General features: G+C 41.1%; 1 protein-coding gene across 1 annotated transcript in view; it reads right to left on the reverse strand.

Annotated features, from left to right (window-relative positions):
* Nucleotides 1-7,611: 7,611 nt before the first annotated feature.
* The window catches only part of LOC122930291 (adenosine receptor A1-like), a 103,953-nt gene continuing 92,280 nt past the window's right edge, over nucleotides 7,612-19,284 (reverse strand). The window contains exon 3 of the mRNA XM_044283549.1: nucleotides 7,612-8,356. Within this exon, the coding sequence (XP_044139484.1) occupies nucleotides 7,705-8,356 (652 nt within the window). The 3' untranslated portion in view covers nucleotides 7,612-7,704. The remainder of the gene's footprint in view (nucleotides 8,357-19,284) is intronic.

Genomic DNA, 19,284 nt, shown 5'->3' on the forward strand with positions numbered 1-19,284 from the left:
ATAAAAGTGTTCTTCCTGGACATGGAATAAACACCCAGATAACATGAAAGTATGGGTATAATGCTTTTACAATGTTCTGATGGCCATTGCTGGTTGTTATATTAGTGAAATTTAAGGAACAAGTGCTGTAGATACATCTGTCAAGGAAGACCATAAGGACTTATGCACAAAGCCATATTACAGCTCTGTACTAATATACAATAAATGTATATCAATAATGTCAAAAGAAGATTTTATCCAGAAGCCAGTGTTAAAAAAATGACATGTTTACAGCCACATTGTGCCTTCATATTACTCTATGTGGCTGTACCCTATAGATTTGCCACATGTAGTATACCTATTGCTGCGCAATAGGCACAAAAATGTGTCTTTAGATGTAAAAGCTACTGATCATGGGTACTCATAGGCAGTTTGTTAACCGAGCTGCAGGCACTTACCTTATGATGTTAGCTGTCTCATGACATGTCCGGTCTACAAAATACTTTAGTGATGATACTATATACTGTATACTCATGGATATAACACAGCAAAATGAATCCTTTATGGTCATTTTCTTGAACATGTCTGGTAAGTCACAGGAAATTATTTACTTTCAAAGACAAAATACATCAACCTCCCTGATGACACAAAGGAAATGAAAAATGTACAGTTCCAAAAAGATCAGATCTCCAGAGAAACACAAGTAATTAAAGAAATGGCCAAGCTGACTTATCTGATACATAAGCAATAATTTTTTTTATGGCTTATTCTGTATATGTAAATTTCATTATAATCACTGGTCTTATTCCTGGTGTGACATTGTTGCTCATCTGTGATGAAGCTGACAAACATGTGACACACAGTTTTTAATTTAAAATTACCTGTAGACATCCATTTCTTGTACACTTGATACAGACAATCCATTCTAAACTAATTGGATTTGTTGCGAATTTCCCAACAAATGGTCTGCTAAACGAATCCAAAGGTTTTTTCTTCATTTGTTTTGGACATGTCACGTAAAAATGGTGCCCAGTGCCATTTTACTGTGACAATTGGCAGGAAAAAACAGGAGGAAGGAAGAAGGTGAAGGATCACATGACACTAGGAGAAAAAAAAGGTGGTAGGGCCTGCCCTGATTGGCTTATCAGGCTGTCTGTCAACCTTTTGAGCCAATTGGTCGCAGTATGCAGGTGAGTATTTCTGGTCATTGAACTCATATTTTATTGCAAGACACCATTCTATGATATAGCAAACAACTTTTACTGCAATATCCCCATTATTATACCTGTGTTATTGAATGCATTGTATATTACTGCTAAATACTGTTTAGTATTCCAGCAAACATTTTATTGCAATAACGCCATTGTTAGACCCATTTTATTGAACGCATTGTATATTACTGCTAGATACCGTTCAGTGTTATAGCCAACAGATTTTATAGCAAAAATTTATAGTACCATTTAATAATCTGTGTACAAAACCCAAGACTTTTTATTAATAGGCTCATAATAAATGGAAATAGAAGAGTCATGCCTCATCATCCAAGATTCAGAATCTGGGTAACAAACAGCAGTAGCAGCACCAGTCGTCTGGCCAGTAGTATGCCACAGCTCTCCCTGGACTCCGATCAGTGTCACAATATTATGGAGGACAAAGAGGATGAGATTGTGGGCTGGATGGCTCACTCCCCTCAGTCAATGCAGGATTATATGGATATCACCTCTGAATCTGGCATCATGTCTTGGAGCCAGGGTTTACATCAATCCTCCTGCTCCCTCTACTTACAACCGCAGAGAAGCCTTTCAGTTGCATCACCTCTGATTTTACTGACTCCTCCTAGTGGGGCACTATCTTTATTTCTAAGAGACAACAAAACTCCAGGTGCTATGGGAGATACTCAGGATAGTCTCCCTGTTGACTGCTATCAGGAGTGTCAGCCATCGGTAATGGAATGTGTGGACAGAAAACATCTCTACCTGTCCTACAATCCAATGCAAGCTTAACTCCCAACTGGCACAGTTGCTGCTCTACCACTTAGTAGATTCTGCTGTCTTTAGGAAACTGATAACATGCGCTCAGCATTAAAGACACTTAGACACCATTATTTCTCCAAAAAAGCAATCCCTACCTTGTACAGTTGTACGTGTCAGAGAATTTGGGTTGTTCTTTGCAATTGTTGCTGTGCGGTAAGGTGCACACCACTGTGGATATCTGGAGTAGCTTTCAAGATCAGGGAAAGTACATGTCTTTCACAGCCCACTGAGAGTGTTTTTGCAGCAAGGACACCAGGTTCTATTGACACCTACAAATTTGTTGCTCCCACTCCCCCTCCATCCTATCATATGTGTAAAGTACGCAATTAACATGATGTTATAACTGATGAGTCTGTGCGAGAGTAGCCACAGAACAGATCACTTGCTCAAAAGCATCAAAAATCCAGCTGGCTGTCTACCCACCAACTCCAACTAGACAAAGTGGTCAGTGACAATTGCATTAACATCATGGTTGTTATGCATTTGGGGGATAAATTTAGGGTGCAATGCTTTTTAAAAAAGTATTGCGTCCTGCAGAGGGTACTGACCATGTCCAGGAGTCTGTCTTTACATTTCAGTCATTCTTATGTGGCAAGAAACTCTCTCCTGGACTTGCGGCGGCAGAACAGCCAGTCAGTGGTCACAGCAGTGACCAGCTATGGTCATCAACTCGTGCAGTAGTTATGTCTGTGTCAAGAGGTTATAGCAAGGAGAGCCCAGCCGGGGGACCTGGGAAACCCAGAGCTTTTATTGCTATGAAGATATATGATAAAATTCAACACAGAAACTTGGCCAGAATCAATATATATTTTTTTTTAGAAGTGGGTACACATCCAGATCAAACATGTCAGCCACATCACAAAAACTACCATTAGTCACATAAAGTGCTTTAAAAATATGTTAAATTCTGATTAACCAGGTCAATAACTAGTGAAAACCTATTTGCTTTATAACGAAAATAATAAGACAAATTTAAACCCACCATTCATGTGGTGATGTACAGTATTGAATCAAGCAGGGCATATTAACCAGCATTAAGTAAGTTGAGGACTGAAGACTACTGGCTATTGTTCTATGAAGTCTAGTCTGCTAACTATACTAAGAGTGCCCGTGGGCTGGTCTACAGGGACATTACAATTTACATTATTAAAGATTTCCCTTTTTAATAAACATTGGTAAAACTTGTATTAAAATTTTATAGTTTAAACTTTATAGTTATAACAAATCAGCACTGAAGCTGAAGACTATCTTTATCCCATAACAGTCTAAGCCCTCATGTACTTAGCAAAACCATTCTTTTTTATGGACTAATAGAATCACCATATGGTAGCAGAGTGCCTATGAAAAGTTGTGTTCTTCCTTAGAGCAATGTTTTAAGGGGCTCATATATAGTAGTATGCAATACAACACACCTGTTTTTTTTCCCTTTTGGTACCCCTATATAACAAAGCATGCAAAGATAGAGTATAGGCCCATAGATTGTGTATTTCAGTGCTAGACATCATATTCACATATTATTGATATTATGTCTACACAGTGTGAGACACAAGTCTGGATAAAAAGTCTATAAAAGCAATAAATATACACATGGACAAAATTGTTCGTACCCTTCTGTTAAAGAAAGAAAAAAATCCCACAATGGTCAATGGAATAACTTGAAATCTGACAAAAGTTATGAATAAAAAATTTACTGAAAATCAACTAATGAAAATTAGACATTGCTTTTGAATTGTGGTTTAACAGAATCGTTTAAAAAAAAAAACTATACCGTGCACGACCTCTCCATGTGGCTATACCCTAAGGCAGAATAAAATTTCGTGGCAAACTTCTGTGAAGCTGCCGAATTTACATTTTTCAAAACTTTGCTAATTTCTACTAAAAATTTTCTAATTCTTTTTTATGGACTAATAGAATCACCATATGGTAGCAGAGTGCCTATGAAAAGTTGTGTTCTTCCTTAGAGCAATGTTTTAAGGGGCTCATATATAGTAGTATGCAATACAACACACCTGTTTTTTTTTCCCTTTTGGTACCCCTATATAACAAAGCATGCAAAGATAGAGTATAGGCCCATAGATTGTGTATTTCAGTGCTAGACATTATATTCACATATTATTGATATTATGTCTACACAGTGTGAGACACAAGTCTGGATAAAAAGTCTATAAAAGCAATAAATATACACATGGACAAAATTGTTCGTACCCTTCTGTTAAAGAAAGAAAAAAATCCCACAATGGTCAATGGAATAACTTGAAATCTGACAAAAGTAATGAATAAAAAATTTACTGAAAATCAACTAATGAAAATTAGACATTGCTTTTGAATTGTGGTTTAACAGAATCATTAAAAAAAAAAAAAAAAAACGAATGAAGCAGGCCTGGACAAAAATGATGGTACCCCAAGAAGAGATTGAAAATCATTTGACCATAGGGACATGTTGAACTAAGGTGTGTCCTGTAATTAGAATCACAGGTGTCTTCAAACTTGTAATCAGGCATTGAGGTGAAATGAATAAGGACTTTGTTATTTTGTCATTCTGCCATCTCACCCGGAGGTTCAAGGGTCATGTTTGCCTCTTTCCAGTTCCGGCAGAGTACTCTTTTCATTATTCAATTTACCTACATTTTTGGTTCTGTTCATATTATGTCTGCAAAAAATTCAGTGGACCTTTCTCACATGTGATGTCTATACATGTCTTATGTCCTAATATAAACTAAATAAAAAGAAATTTGCAAAAACTTGTAATCAGTCTGCCTAGCTGATGGGTGAAAAGTAGTCACTGGGCTGTTTGGTATCATGGTAGGTACCACACTGAACATGGACCAAAGAATGCCAAGGAGAGAGTTGTCTCAGGACATTAGAAAATTATAGACAAATGTGTGAAAGGTAAATGCTATAGGATCTTCTCCAAACAGCTTAATTTTCTGGTTACTACAGTTGCACATATTATTCAGAAGTTTAAGGTCTACAGGACTGTAGACAACCTCCCTGAACATGGCCTCAAATGGAAAATGTATGACAAATTAGAAATGGTGATGAAAGTGCCCAGAACAGCTTCCAAAGAGATGAGGTGAACTCCAAGGTCTAGGTACATCATTGTCAAATGTCACCATTTGTCACTGTCTTAGTCATTGTGGACTTTATGGTAGATTACTGAGAAGGAAACCACTGTTGAAGGCAAAACATACAAAAGCGAGACTGGAATTTGTCAAAATGCATATTGACAAGCCACAAAGCTTCTGGGAGAATGTCCTTTGGGCAGATAAGACAAAACTGGAGCTTTTTGCCAAGTTACTTCAGCTCTATGTTCACAGATGCAAAAATTACGCATACTAAGAAAATAACATTGTACCGACAATGAAATATGCAGGCTCATTTATGTTTCGGGGCTTTGCTGCATCTGGCACAGTTTGTTTTGAATCAGTGCAGGGTACAGTGAAATCTCAAGACTATCAAGGCATTGTGGAGCAAAATGTGCTGCCCAGTGTGAGAAAGCTTGGTCTCAGTTGCAGGTCATGGGTTCTCCAGCAGGATAATGACTCAAAACTCACAGATAAAAATTAGTGTTGAGGAAAGCAAAGCATTCAAAGTAAAATTCTGTCCAAAGTTTTGGAAAACTTAGATTATAAATTAATCTAAATTTTCTCTTGCTTCTCTCATGGCAGCACGTATTACAAAGCGAAAGTGTAGAGACAAGTCTGGGAATTCTAGATCACCCATAATGTCGTGCAGCTTACCAATCTGCAGACAGTCATCCTCTGATTTCACAGACCTATAAAACCCTCATCCTGCGCGGTCTCCGCCATTGTCCTGTAAATTGAGCATAGGGAGAGACAGGGTAAGCTCTCATGCCCTAGTGACAGTGTTGCTGAAAATTAATAGAAGGATATTGGAAAGGGAGAGTGCAGAGAGACGTATTCTGTGTCAGTTTTATTTATTCCTACATTTACTTATTCCTACATCAGCTGTAAACTAAGATATGTAATTCAATACCAATAATTTGGAGCTTTTATTTTTCCGGTAGCAGCGTGCCAGCCAATACCATCGAGTCTGCACCCCTTAGGGGTGCCAGGTCTTATTGATGACCATCCCCATCTTTTCCTGGCTTTACTTCTGCTAAATCACCCTTCAAAGTCTCTGTGTTCTAGAAATGTCAGTAAAAGAGAGGAGGAGCATATTCTCATCAATATTACATGATGTGGAACAAGAGAAAAAGCAGATGGCAGAAGAAGGGCTCTCACCTGTTAGGCAGAAGAGGACAGGGGTTGGAGAAGTGTGTGTCAGACCTGATTAATATTCAGTGTTTACTGTCATAAAACCTGCAGGAGATTGCAGGCAAGAACAGCAATAATATGCATATTGTCCCCCCACCTAACCACCCAAACCCCATATCAGCAATAGCCCCTTTTTAAAGGTGCTGCACGGCCATTAACAACAAAGACCAACTATACCGTGCACGACCTCTCCATGTGGCTATACCCTAAGGCAGAATAAAATTTCGTGGCAAACTTCTGTGAAGCTGCCGAATTTACATTTTTCAAAACTTTGCTAATTTCTACTAAAAATTTCTAAGAATGGCTAAGAAGCAGCATTGGACTATTCTGAAGTGGAGCCCTAATGTAAATCCTATTGAACATCATGCAGTCTGGAGAAGACACCCTTCAAACCTGAGACAGCTGGAGCAGTTTGTTCACGAGGAGTGGGACAAAATACCTCATTGAGAGAGTTACATAAACTGCTTGATTGCAGTAATTGCCTCAAAAATTGCAACAAAAAATTTAGTTAAGGGTACCATCATTTTCTCCAGGCCAGTTTCATTAGTTTGTTTTATAAATTATTCTTAAACCACAATTTAAAAGCAATGTCTGATTTTCATTAGCTGATTTTAAGTAAAGTTTTTTTTAAATGTTACCTTTGTCAGTTTTGAGTTATTTCAGGGTAGCAATAATTTTATCGAAGTGTGTAGTGACAATCCCATAGTTTTATAAGGGACTGTGAGAATAAAAAAAAAAATTGACATCACTTGCATTTTGTTTATCATGTTAAAAGGACTTCTGAAAAACAATTTACCAAGCATTTTTATAATGCCTACTGAAAGATAATGGCCAAAGGGGAACTTGCTGGCACATATTAGATTTTGATATAGCCTTATTATCCGGGCAGCAGTATATCTTCTGAAGAGTGCCTTACCTTTACTTGCATAAAGAATATACGCCCTCTGTAACAGTTAAAAGGCAAAAAGAGTACCTTATTCTATAGACTTTATTATATCATTTTATGATGTTTGCCATTTTAACTGTATTTCAGGATTAAAAAATAAAATAAAAACTATATATTTATTCATTATGAACACATGGTGGCGCTGTCACTATTTCTATCTGAAACCAGCTTTAAACTGATATGACTGAATAAACTGGATTTGTATTCATCCTTTTGTGGAATACATTTATTTTTCCCCTTTTAATAAATTAGCGTTACTTAATATGTATAAATATAGTCATAAAATTAGAATATGTATATATTCACATATTTTGCTTTTCAGTTACAAATGTACATAGATTTGTTATTGCAGTCTAATGAAACCTGTGAGTTGATGCAGGTTTTAAACTGTAATTTATTGTTGACTGGGACATCAGAACAAGAAGTGGTTATTTATTTGGAGTACTGGTGTATAAAACAGAACCCTATTTTAGATGACATTTTTTGAACATGACCGCTCAATGTTCATAGTATTTGATCTGTTAAGTTCCCTTCCGCTTTTGCAGCAGAAATATTTCTTCCAGATATACAAAAATGTAAACCGGAACTTTTCAATGCGGAATGCATAGACAATAGGGTTCATGGCGGAATTTCCATGGGTCAAGAAGATGGCTATATAAGTGATGATCATTGGCGTGTTACAAGTCTGACAGAACAACGTAATGCAATTCAAGGTATGAAGAGGTAACCAGCTTAAAGCAAATAATAGCAGGATTAATGCTAATGACTTGGCAATTTTGAGTTCTTTTCCATAGTATTTTTGAGGATCTTTAGAGCTGGAAGATACCTTTTTATTTAGTTGTCTTTGAATTAAGTTGAACACTTCCAAATAAATTATTAACATAAGGAAAAGTGGAGGAAGGACCCAGACAAAGAAATTAAAGTAGACCATATATTCCATACTGATCACGGTTTCAAATTCACAAGTGATGATGATTTCACCATAGGTGGAGTTATGTTGTCTTCTTAAATAGTTTATGTTGTTCCAACCAAACATGGGAACTAGACCAACAATGAAGGAGAGGACCCAGCATCCTGTGATTGCAATTACAGCTCTTCTAGCCGTCACAACACTTCTGTAACTGCAAGATAAAATGGGAGACAGAATTAGATGAGCAGATGAGAAAACCTGATAACCTTATCAAAGCAAGCAAAATCAATAAATTAGGGAGCTACATACATCAGGTTCTCAACAAATGTTTTGGTCTATAAAAAAAACTAATATAAGGTGAAGCCAAATAGGACTCCATTTAATTTAAATATCATCAGGGTTCTGACTGTTGGGGTCCCTGCTGATAACAAGAACGAGGTTACCTTTTGAATGGAACTACTGCTGCTACAACTGTACCTGGATATCAAGCAGTCCCATGTAGTGTGCAACTACCTCCACCAGTTTCAGAGTTGAATAGAGTGGCATCTGACTTGGGCAACAGTCACCCCATTCAAATGGGAGTACCAGTTCTCATAATCAGAGGGGGCCCCAGCAGTCAGGCCCTCATTGATCAGACATTAATCCCCTGTCCTGTGGATAAAACTGTAAAGCTGGCCATACACATTCAGTAGCTGTTTGCCGAACGATTGTTCAGCCAACAGTCGTCTCTCCCCCTCACACATTCCGTTTGGGCAATCATGTATGTATGGTCATTGGGGAGAAAGCTCCTGCTGGACACATTTGGCTTATCTCCTGGGAGAACAAAAGGATTTTACAAAAATAGGTTCTCCCGAATCTTCTCTCCCCAGACATCATCTGTCAGCGGAGAGTCAAGAGCTCTCCCATACAAGTTAGAGTGTTGGCCGAAACCACAGTTCTTGGCGCATATGGCTGGCAATACACTAATGTGTAGGAGGGGGGGGGGGGGGCGTTAAGTTGTTAAAAATACCATATCTTTTAAATGCAAACACAAGAGTGTGTAGGAAGGAGTTTAACTTTAAATCTTATCTGATTTAGATATGATAAATGCCCATAGATTTCAGTGACTGCATTAGTAAATTTTCCTTGAAAAACAAAACATTTAGTATGGCTAAAGAAGAGCCATTTTCGTAGGTTCAGCCTTTTTTCCACACCCTCTGTAAAGGGGTGATAAGTTAGAGGACTGTCCACTTTGGACAGTTCCTTTTTGGTTTTAGGATTTCCTGATAAGCGGATTACAGGGTTTCTCACTGATAGGATCCCCAAAAGATGACAAACAGATTTTCTTAGCTGGCCTCCTCCAGAACTTCCTAAGAATTTGGAGTAAAGACTTCTTTATATCAGACACCAAGGAAGAAGGCTTTAATGTGCACTATGCCAAGTTTTATGGTCATAAAAAAAAATTGAAGCTTAGTAAACAGCACATATTTATAGGATTTTAGAACATAAGTCTTGTTATTCAGGGCATTTAGCACTTAGATCCTCAGTGTTCATTGCAGATAAGTTTAAAGGGAACCTGTCACCAAGAAATGCAGTACAATCTGCAGGCAAGATGTTAGAGCAGGAAGGGTTGAGCAAATTGATATTTTGTTTTGCAGGAAAAGATTCAGGAAAACTTTTAATTTATGTATTTAAATCTCTGCTCTTTTTATGCATAGGAGTCATATGGGCAGTCCTACTCAGTGATGGACAGTCTTATGCTTAGTCATGCAGAGTTCGCTGTCAGTCACTGAGTAGGACCACCCACATCACTCCTATGCATAAAAATAGCAGAGGTTTAAATGAATAAATTACATGTTTTCTTAAATCTTTTCCAGCAAAACTATATATCAATCTGCTCATCTACTGTTCTGGGTAGATTGTACTGCATTTCATGGTGACAGGTTCCCTTAGGTAAAATACAATACATGCTTCAGACTCCTCATAAATGTATTCTGTCTGCAATCAAAAGGAAGTTGTCTCATACATGAGTATCAAGCAGCTGCTAATCTTTCTTCTTTGTTGGGCGCGCTGTTGGACTGCGGGGTCATGCACCGGCAGGTAGTCCTATAATATGTATATTTGGTTCAGTGAGCTAATCCTTTGGAGTGTGCCTGCTTCATTATAAAGAGAAGGTTTGTTGAAGGCTATCATGGAAAGGTCGCTCCCTTCAACATCAATACCATATTGAGCAAATAATCTCCTTTCAATAACTGGATTTACTTGACAGCCCTTTCTACACTAGTGTGACAGTATATATAACACAGTCCTTTGCTGACTCAGAATATGCCGCTGCAGATAGGGGCAGTTTGGCCTAATTGAGCATTTAGTGCAGGATGGGTTATTTGGTTGAAGTGCCAAAGTAGCAGGCTTGCAGGAGTAATGAGCTTGTGTAGGAAATGGTATTGGTTGGAGCAATTTTGGTCCTCCTAGCCTACCGTACGAGCGCAAATAAGCGTCCTTTTCAGTAAATCGAGCTGTGCCACAGGCCGGGGCAAGCTCCACATTTAACCAAAACCAATAGGGTCCAGCCTCCTGTACTTCCCTTTTATCCTGGACGGCACCAAAGAAAAAGAAAACCAAGAAAGACACAGGAAAAACAGCCAAAACAGATGAACACCCAGGATCAGGTATTTACCAATTTGTGGGTTTCTGTATCACTGTACACTGCGGGCCCTTGAGTGCCGACAGGTAGGACAGGGAAGTATAAAGGGAGCACGTCGCGCAGTACCTAATAGACAGCTTGTGTAGGAAAACCTTCAGAGTTACATTTATACAATAATGTACCTAAAGCAAACAAAAAGTGCTACTGTGCAGTAGGGTTGCATCGGGTAACGAATTAGTGATACCCAATCTATACTTTTGTACCGGTATCGATTAGATCCCGGGATTTGCCATTTACCAACACTAGGCTGCGCAACTGCTCTCAGCGCTCTCCATATTCTCCCAGCAGCACAGGAGAGAAGGAGGAGGAAGGGAGGGGCTCTGCGCCACCAATGAAGTATTCAATCATTGGTGGCAGTGGCCACAGGGTCCCCCCCTCTTCATTGGTAGTGCAGTGGTAGTTGTGATCAGAGCCCCAGCAGTGTAATCCTGGGGCTTCGATCGTTTACCATGGCAGTCAGGGGTTCAATAGCTTCCTGGCTGCCATGGTAATCTCCCTGCTGCTGTGTGCACAATGCAGCAGGGAGAGTGTGAAGTCCTATTCACCCTAGTAGAGCTCTATTAGGGTGAATAGGACAAGGGATTAAAATATCCCAGTTCTAGCCCCTAAGGGGGAAATAGTTATTAAATAAAAAAGTAAAAAGAAGTTAAAAAAAGAAACACCAAAATATTAAAGGGGTTCTGCACTTTCAATTAACTGATGATCTATCCTCTGGATAGATCATCAGCTTCTGATCGGCGGGGGTCCGACACCCGGGACCCCCGCCGATCAGCTGTTTCAGAAGGCAGCGGCGCTCCAGCAGCGCCGCTGCCTTCTCACTGTTTACCGCCGGGCCGCCCGCCCACTGTCGTCACGACTTGTATCAACTAGAGTGGGCGCGGCTAAGCTCTGTTCACTTGAATGGAGCTTAGCCGCGCCCACTCTAATTGATACAAGTCGTGACGTCAGTGGGCGGGCGGCCCGGCGGTAAACAGTGAGAAGGCCGCGGCGCTGCTGGAGCGCCGCTGCCTTCTGAAACAGCTGATCGGCGGGGGTCCCGGGTGTCGGACCCCCGCCGATCAGAAGCTGATGATCTATCCAGAGGATAGATCATCAGTTAATTGAAAGTGCAGAACCCCTTTAAGTATAAATTACCCCCTTTCCCAATTTTACATTTAAATATATAAACAATAAATAAATAAGCATATTACATATGGGCACGTTCGAAAAGTCCAAACTATTAAAATATTTAAAAAATATGTCCTATGCAGTGAACGCCATAACAGAAAAAACTAACTGCGTGATTCGCCATTTTTTAGTCACCTTGTCCCCCCAAAAAATAGGATAGGACTGTTCAATTATGGGCCGGACGTTCCATAAAATGCTCAATGCATGCAGCTTTTTGGGTGTTTTCTTTTTTTTTGTGTGGTATCGAATGGTATCGAGTATTGCAATACTTTTTTATGGTATCGAATCAAAATTTTGGTATTGTGACAACCCTACTGTGCAGTGTGGATATTAGTTCGATATACCATAAAATGGTTACTGCCTGCGAGTCTGTTTTTGGCGCAAAGCTAGCCCTCCATGCTTGGTCACACTCTATAGAAATGTATAGAGAGGTACTGGAACAGCTGTGTTCCGCCACTTAGCTGTAAGTTTTCTTTATAAGATGCACTTTTTTCCCCAAAAGTGAATACTATAATGGAAGCGCTCACTAGTATGCAGTAGACGTGGGGAGCCGTAAATACAGTGCTCCTGGTGCTGGCTGTACTCACCACTCTGTTCCTCACTGGGTCTGTGCTGCACTGTTCTGACTGTGTACAGCATCAGGACATAGTGCAAGCACTATGACCTGACTCTGCTTGATGTCAGGTCACAGTGCAGTGCCGGCCTGGGGAAGAGTGGCTATAGCCTGCCTAGTCAGCAGAGCAACCACAGCTTATACAGATTAGACACCCATTACCTAGACCTCCTCCAAGCCAGCCTAACTCCACGCCTGCATTGCACAGTGCACACCTATCTCCACAAGTTAGAATCGTCTTACCTCCATAGGTGGTGTGGTGCAGGAACACAAGCCTGGGTCCGGGATAAACACGTTGCCTGAAATGTAGTCTGTCTAGCACTTGCAGGATAAGCATAAAATGTCTTTATTTAATCTCAGGACATAAGTTAAAAACATAGCGCCGACCAGTTTCAGGCGGAGGAGCCCTTTGGTCATGGCATAATACATAAAAGATAAAAGAACATAGGTTAGAATCAGCTCACATCCATAGGTGGTGCGGTGCATGAACAAATGCTTGGCATGCATGGTAACAACACTTTGTTTACTGTGAACTGTTCCTATATAGAATATGCAAGAAAGCACAAGAATGCAGTAACAAGATGTGAACAGACACCAAAAAGATAAAGAATAATTACATACTTAATAAAAAAAATAAGCCAAATATTGTTTTGAGGTTCAAGCTATTTGGATCCAAAAGACTTCACGTCTGAGGAGGACCCTCCTCCAATCCCTTCTTCCAAGTGGGTACACTTTTTCGATTGCTTTCCATTGGAGTGAGCTTGTATCTCCTTGGTGCATATTTACAAATTGCATTGCAGCACCGGACAGGCTTTTGTACTGATTATGGGCAGCTGTCATCCAAATGTCTTAAATCTTAAAACGGATTTGGCTTATTTTTATTAATAAAGTCATTGTTCTTTATAATTTTTTATTTATGTCTGTTCACATAGTTACTGAAAACCATTTGCGTTTTCCATGTATTCTTGCGCTTTCTTGCATATTCTCTATAGGTACAGTCCACTTTTCCATGCCAGATTTTCCAAAGTGTTGTTCTCCATGCATAATAAAACTCATTTTATCTTTTATGTATTAGGCCATGACTAAGGGCTCCTCTGCCCCAGAGGGACAAACCGGTCAGGGACATGTTTTTAACTTGTTTATGTCCTGATATGAGTGCTGAGTACATTTCAGACAACTTGGTACAATCAGCAAGACAGCACATCTTAGGTGCATTACACTGCCACTTATCCAACCACCATGCAAATTTCTTCTGGACTTTTTGCAGCACAAGTGATTGATTTTAACTATTGAACTACAGCTGCAGTCCATATGAATGCAATCTTGCAGACTGCAGTATTAGTTAAAATCAAAGTTATCATCAGTCACACTACAAAAAGTCACAGTGTAGCCCAGGCCTGATTCTTTAAACCACTTTTCCACTTCACCAATCCCCAGGGAGATTCAGCCAGAGGTAGTACACCATGACATCTCATCAGGGCCACTACCATTCCCATCATCTGCACCGGCTCCTCAGAGGCTTAAAGCACTTACACAGCAGCAAATTACTGCCTCTTCCGGCCTGTGTCCCGTGCTGTACGGCTCAGGTGGCACGATGGCCTGCATCGTATTGCTGCCAAGGAGGTAAGTATAAGTGCTTTTTTTTATTTTTATATGTACAATAGTTTTACTGGCACATTGGGGGGGAGGCTCTTGTTACTGGCACATTGGGGGGGCCTCTTGTTACTGGCACATTGGAGGGGGCCTCTTGTAACTGGCACATTGGGGGGGCTCTTGTTACTGGCACATTGGGGGGGCACATTTTACTGGCACATGATTGTGGGCACTTATTACTGGCACATCATGGGGGGCACTTATTACTGGCACATGATTGGGGGCACTATACTCTACTGAGGCCACAAAGAAGGGTTATTTTATATGCAGGGCTCTGTACAGTAGCATTTTATACTGGCACACATTATGGTGGGTACTATGGGGAAAAGGGGAGAGGAGTACTATGGGGTCATCTACGAGGAGCACTAAGAAGGGGTATTTTATACTTGCAAATTATGGGAGATACTGAGGGCATCTACTGGGGCACTATACAGGGACATTTTATACTCCCGTGACAGAGGTGAGAAGATCGGATAGACTTGCTGCACGTGAGGCTATCTGACAGGTCTCTCTGTTTTCCTCTTTGTATGTTGTTGTTTGGCAGGATCTCACCTCTCCTCAAGTTCTGCTCGTCATCAGTGATGAGGCTCTATTTAGGTCCGCCTCACACTGCTAACCATGCGGTTGCTATTTCCTCATGGAGTTGCTAGAGCTTGTTTGTCTTGGATCTTCTGCTTCTCCATGCATCACAAAGCTAAGTACTAGTTGCCTTTTCTGTTTGTTGTTCTCTGGTGTGTTTTAGTTCTAGGCCTCAGGGAGATGCGGGTTTCTTCATCTGGGAAGGAACCAGCTGTCTCAACTCCTGCTACCTATCCTAGGGCTCGTCAGTTTTAGCAGGGCATAGGTATCCGGCAAATTAGAATTTCCACCATTAGGATCTGTTTATACTGACAGGAGTTAAGGAAAGGCCTAGGGATTACTAGGCGGTCACCATCCCTCTTCTTTAGCTTTTGAGGCCTAGACTGTTGTCCATTTCCGTTTGTGTATATCTGGTGTTTTTCCTTTTCCCATTACTCGTGACAGTGGGCAGAAGGTGAAGCGTGGCCAGGGTGCCAATGTTGGCACTACGGTCCTGCGTCAACATATGCAGCATCGCCATAAAGTGGCCTGGGAGAACTGTGGCTCCGATGTGGTGGTCCAGCCTGTCACAGCTACTAATTCATCACCCAGTGGCACGCACCCGATTTTAGCCAGTCAAGGCTCCACCACCTCAGCTGAAGGGAGATGCCTGTCATTTCCATCTTCTGCTGGTCAAGATGCTCCTGCTCCTACTCCTAGTCAGTCATTCCATCAGCAATCGATCACCAAAGCGATTGCCATTAGACAGCAGTATGCGCGCACGCATCCAACGGCGCAGAAGCTGAACGTGCTCCTGTCCAAGTTGCTGGTGCTGCAGTCCCTCCCTTTTCAAGTGGTGGACTCTGCACCTTTCAGAGAACTGATGGCTTGTGCCGAGCTGAGGTGAAGAGTCCCAAGCCGTCATTTCTTTGCGAAAATAACAGCATGCTCTAATTGATTTTTCCCACTAGACCTGTCCATTCAAGTCAATAGTTCTGTGAAAAAAGTGGTCAGCAAACAGACGCTATTCGTGTGCGGTCTGTTTGTCACTGATGGTTGCATGAGACATTGGGTATTCATTTTTTTATTTTTTTTATTAATGAACATACAAACAGATGACATACTGATGCCATACTGACAGATAAAAACTGTGTTCTGTTTGTCATTCTGGATTCAAGTAAAATGATCAGTTTTGAAGGTTTACAATGTTCATCTGAATGAGCCCTCAGAGTCATAGGCTTTTCAAGACCTTGATTTACGTTCCCCATCTAATGGGTTATGTAACGTCTCATTTTACACAGCTATGGTTTAATTTTTTTCTAATAAAACACAACCATAAATAGAGATTACTGACACATGCTGGACAACAAACTAAAGTAAAACAGAGATACGCATTGTTGTAAAATCTACACCTTTGTTGACTGATAAATACTTAAGATTTGGCTGTGGTGTACAGCGATCTGCTGTTCAAGGATGACAATAGGTCGCATTCAGTCTGGTCCAGGCACATTACAATGGGGACTGTTATAGCACAATCATTCGTAGTATTTCCCATTTACTGTCACATGTGCCTGGCTGTGCCTTCAATTACATCTTTGGGCTTTGTTGAACTGACTGGTGTCTTGCATGATTGTCCATCAAATACAAAACAGCATCAAATGAGAAGCACTAATCATATAGCAACATATAATTTGTATTATATAGCCATTATATAGGATTTCTCCAATAATATTTCTGTCTCAGAAATCTCAAATGTATGGGGCCATGGAAATACAGCTCCATCACTTTTTTTTAACTCTTCGGTAGTGAATATCACATAAGCCTTCTTTCACATGTCAATGAACAGTCTCCACAGACAGCACACGTATCCAGGGTTGGACTAGGAACCTGAATAGGCCCTGGAAAAAAAAATAAGTAGCCCTATTTTGTAGTGGGGCCCAAATTGACAGAAGGCAGGGTCAACACAAGTAGGTAGGGCCAGCAATACCATATTCCAGTACATCTTACCATTCCAGCAGAGCTAAATATCACAGTGTATCACTGATACCTCCTCAAAAACTGCCCCTTTGTGGTGGCCAGCCCCAGCTCCAGTTGCCTCAGCATGGTAATACAGTTGAATCCAGGAGTCAGCAGGGGAGCATTAGATCTTTAATTACCATGGCTGGCAGCCATGAGGAGGGCACAAATGTATTTTCTTTCTGTTTCGTTTTTTTTTTTGGCGGACCAGATGAGGAACCATTAATTTCAATGCGTCCGCGAAAAAAACCTGAAGTTACTCTGTGTGCATTCCGTTTCCATATGTCTGATCTGTAAATAAATAGAACAGGTCCTATTATTGTACACATTACAGATAAGGATAGGACTGTTCTATTAGGGGCCAGCTGTTCCGTTCCTCAAAATATGGTATGCACACGGATGTCATCCGTATTTTTTGAGGACCGCAAAATACATACGGTCATGTGCATAAGCCCTAACCTTGTTGGCCAATGAGAACATTTAAAGAAGGTCACTGATTGCAGACATTAGCCCTAGAATAGCAGAAACCTGGCAGCTATGGCGTTCGCGAATGGGCACCATATTTAAATAGACGATTTGCACCATACATGTATGGTGCTTGTCCAGGGGTGTATCTATCACAAGGCAAACAAGGCATTTGCCTAGGGCGGCACTTGCCAATGGGGCGGCAAAATGCCTTGTTTGCTTAGTGATAGTTACACTCCAGTGACTGCTCGCTCCTCTGCCTTCAGCATCCTCCTCCTCTCAGTCTCTCTGTACTAGTCCCCGCCCCTCCCTCTCTCTCCTCCAATCAGGGGCAGCATTACATGGGGGAGCGGTCACATGAGTCATGTAAATTTTACACGGCAATGAACGTTTACCTGTTCTGCTGATTGTCATTTCATAAATCATCCACTAGGGGCCGCTCTCCAGCCTCTACATTTGGGAAAGCGGATGATCACAATGATCATGATGTCATCAAAGCTGCTTTTGCTTTGTTATCCCTCTAGCCATGTGATTGATCACATGATCGTGATGTCATGGCAGGTCCTTGTTCCCTCAAGTGGAAGGTACTCTAGCTTTTATTATTATGTAGCATCTCCTGGGTGACTGTTGGACCTGACTACACAGGAGAAGGCGACCTCACCCTGCTGCTGCCGGACGTGTGACTCCTCCCCCCTCCTAGAAGACGCACAGGTAACGCACAGCTGTCAGTGAAGGGATGTGTACTGTTACTGAATAACAATCCCCAGTATGTCACACTCTGTCAAGCAGTTGCTTACATAGCAATTCTTCCACAGTGTTATTACAGATGTAACCGCTGTGGAAGGTCTTTTTGGACCGAACCATCTGGTTTGATATATTTTGTGACATTTTCAGAATCATACACAGCTGGATCGTTCTTTGGATGTTTATTTTTTTACATTTTATTGCATTGAACGTATTGGACTGACGTGAATATTTAAATTATATAGAAAGTGCCCAGATGAAGAACATCCAGATCTGCCCCCATTCGATAACCCACCATTCAGTGTAGGACCAGGACCGTCCTGACCTCTTTTCCATTTACCGCTGTCCTCATGGCCCCGGCTGAGAGATGTTCCAGAATAATCTGGCTTTACCCCTTGTCTAAGATAGAGATCAGATCCTCTACTCCAAACTGACACAGTATTACGCTCCTTAAAGGGGTAATCTAGTTGGTGCAAGTTATCCCCTATATACAGGATAGGGGATAACTTTCAGATCAGTGGGGGTCCTACCCAGTGCTGGCTGCATCTTCTCATGTGAGGGGGACTGGTGGCGGCTGCAGCCGGTGAAGGAACACGATGGCTGAGGACGAGCTGGCCTCCAGGCTTAACCGGCGCCTGCGGATGGAGGACCTGGCGGAGGTGGAGCGGGAGCTGCCGCACATGAGGGTCTTCAACCCGTACACTGAGTTCAAGGAGTTCAGCAGAAAGCAGACCAAGGACATGGAGGGGATGTTCAGGCGGTGAGTGATCGGAGTGCTGGGGCAGTGATCCCGGTGCCCATCACCAGCCTCTCATGCGCCGGTCACACGCAGATGGAGCTGAACTTGTGTCTGCAGGGGAGAACTAATCTCCTGTAAGCGCTTGGTGTATGTGCAGTCCTTCGCAAAACTACAGGCAGTGCGAGAGTTGTGCTCACTGACAAACTCAGCTCTGCTACATCTGTGTGTAATGGGCACATACACGCTGGATGGACATTTAGGGTCCAAAGCAACCTTGCTTTTTTTTTTTAAAGCGCAACTTCTGACACACATACTTTGTATTTTACAGATTTTTATATATTTTTTATACATTAGCAAAATACTAAATATTTGTGTCAAACTTGGAATGTGCATAGTTTATTTTTTAAAAATAACTTTTAGATGATAGACATTTTATTTTATTTCATACATACATTTGATTTTTTTCAGGAAAGGGTGGAGCCTAAAGAGGAAGGGGTGGGG

This window comes from Bufo gargarizans, chromosome 3, assembly GCF_014858855.1.
Source record: "Bufo gargarizans isolate SCDJY-AF-19 chromosome 3, ASM1485885v1, whole genome shotgun sequence".
Taxonomy (NCBI): domain Eukaryota; kingdom Metazoa; phylum Chordata; class Amphibia; order Anura; family Bufonidae; genus Bufo; species Bufo gargarizans.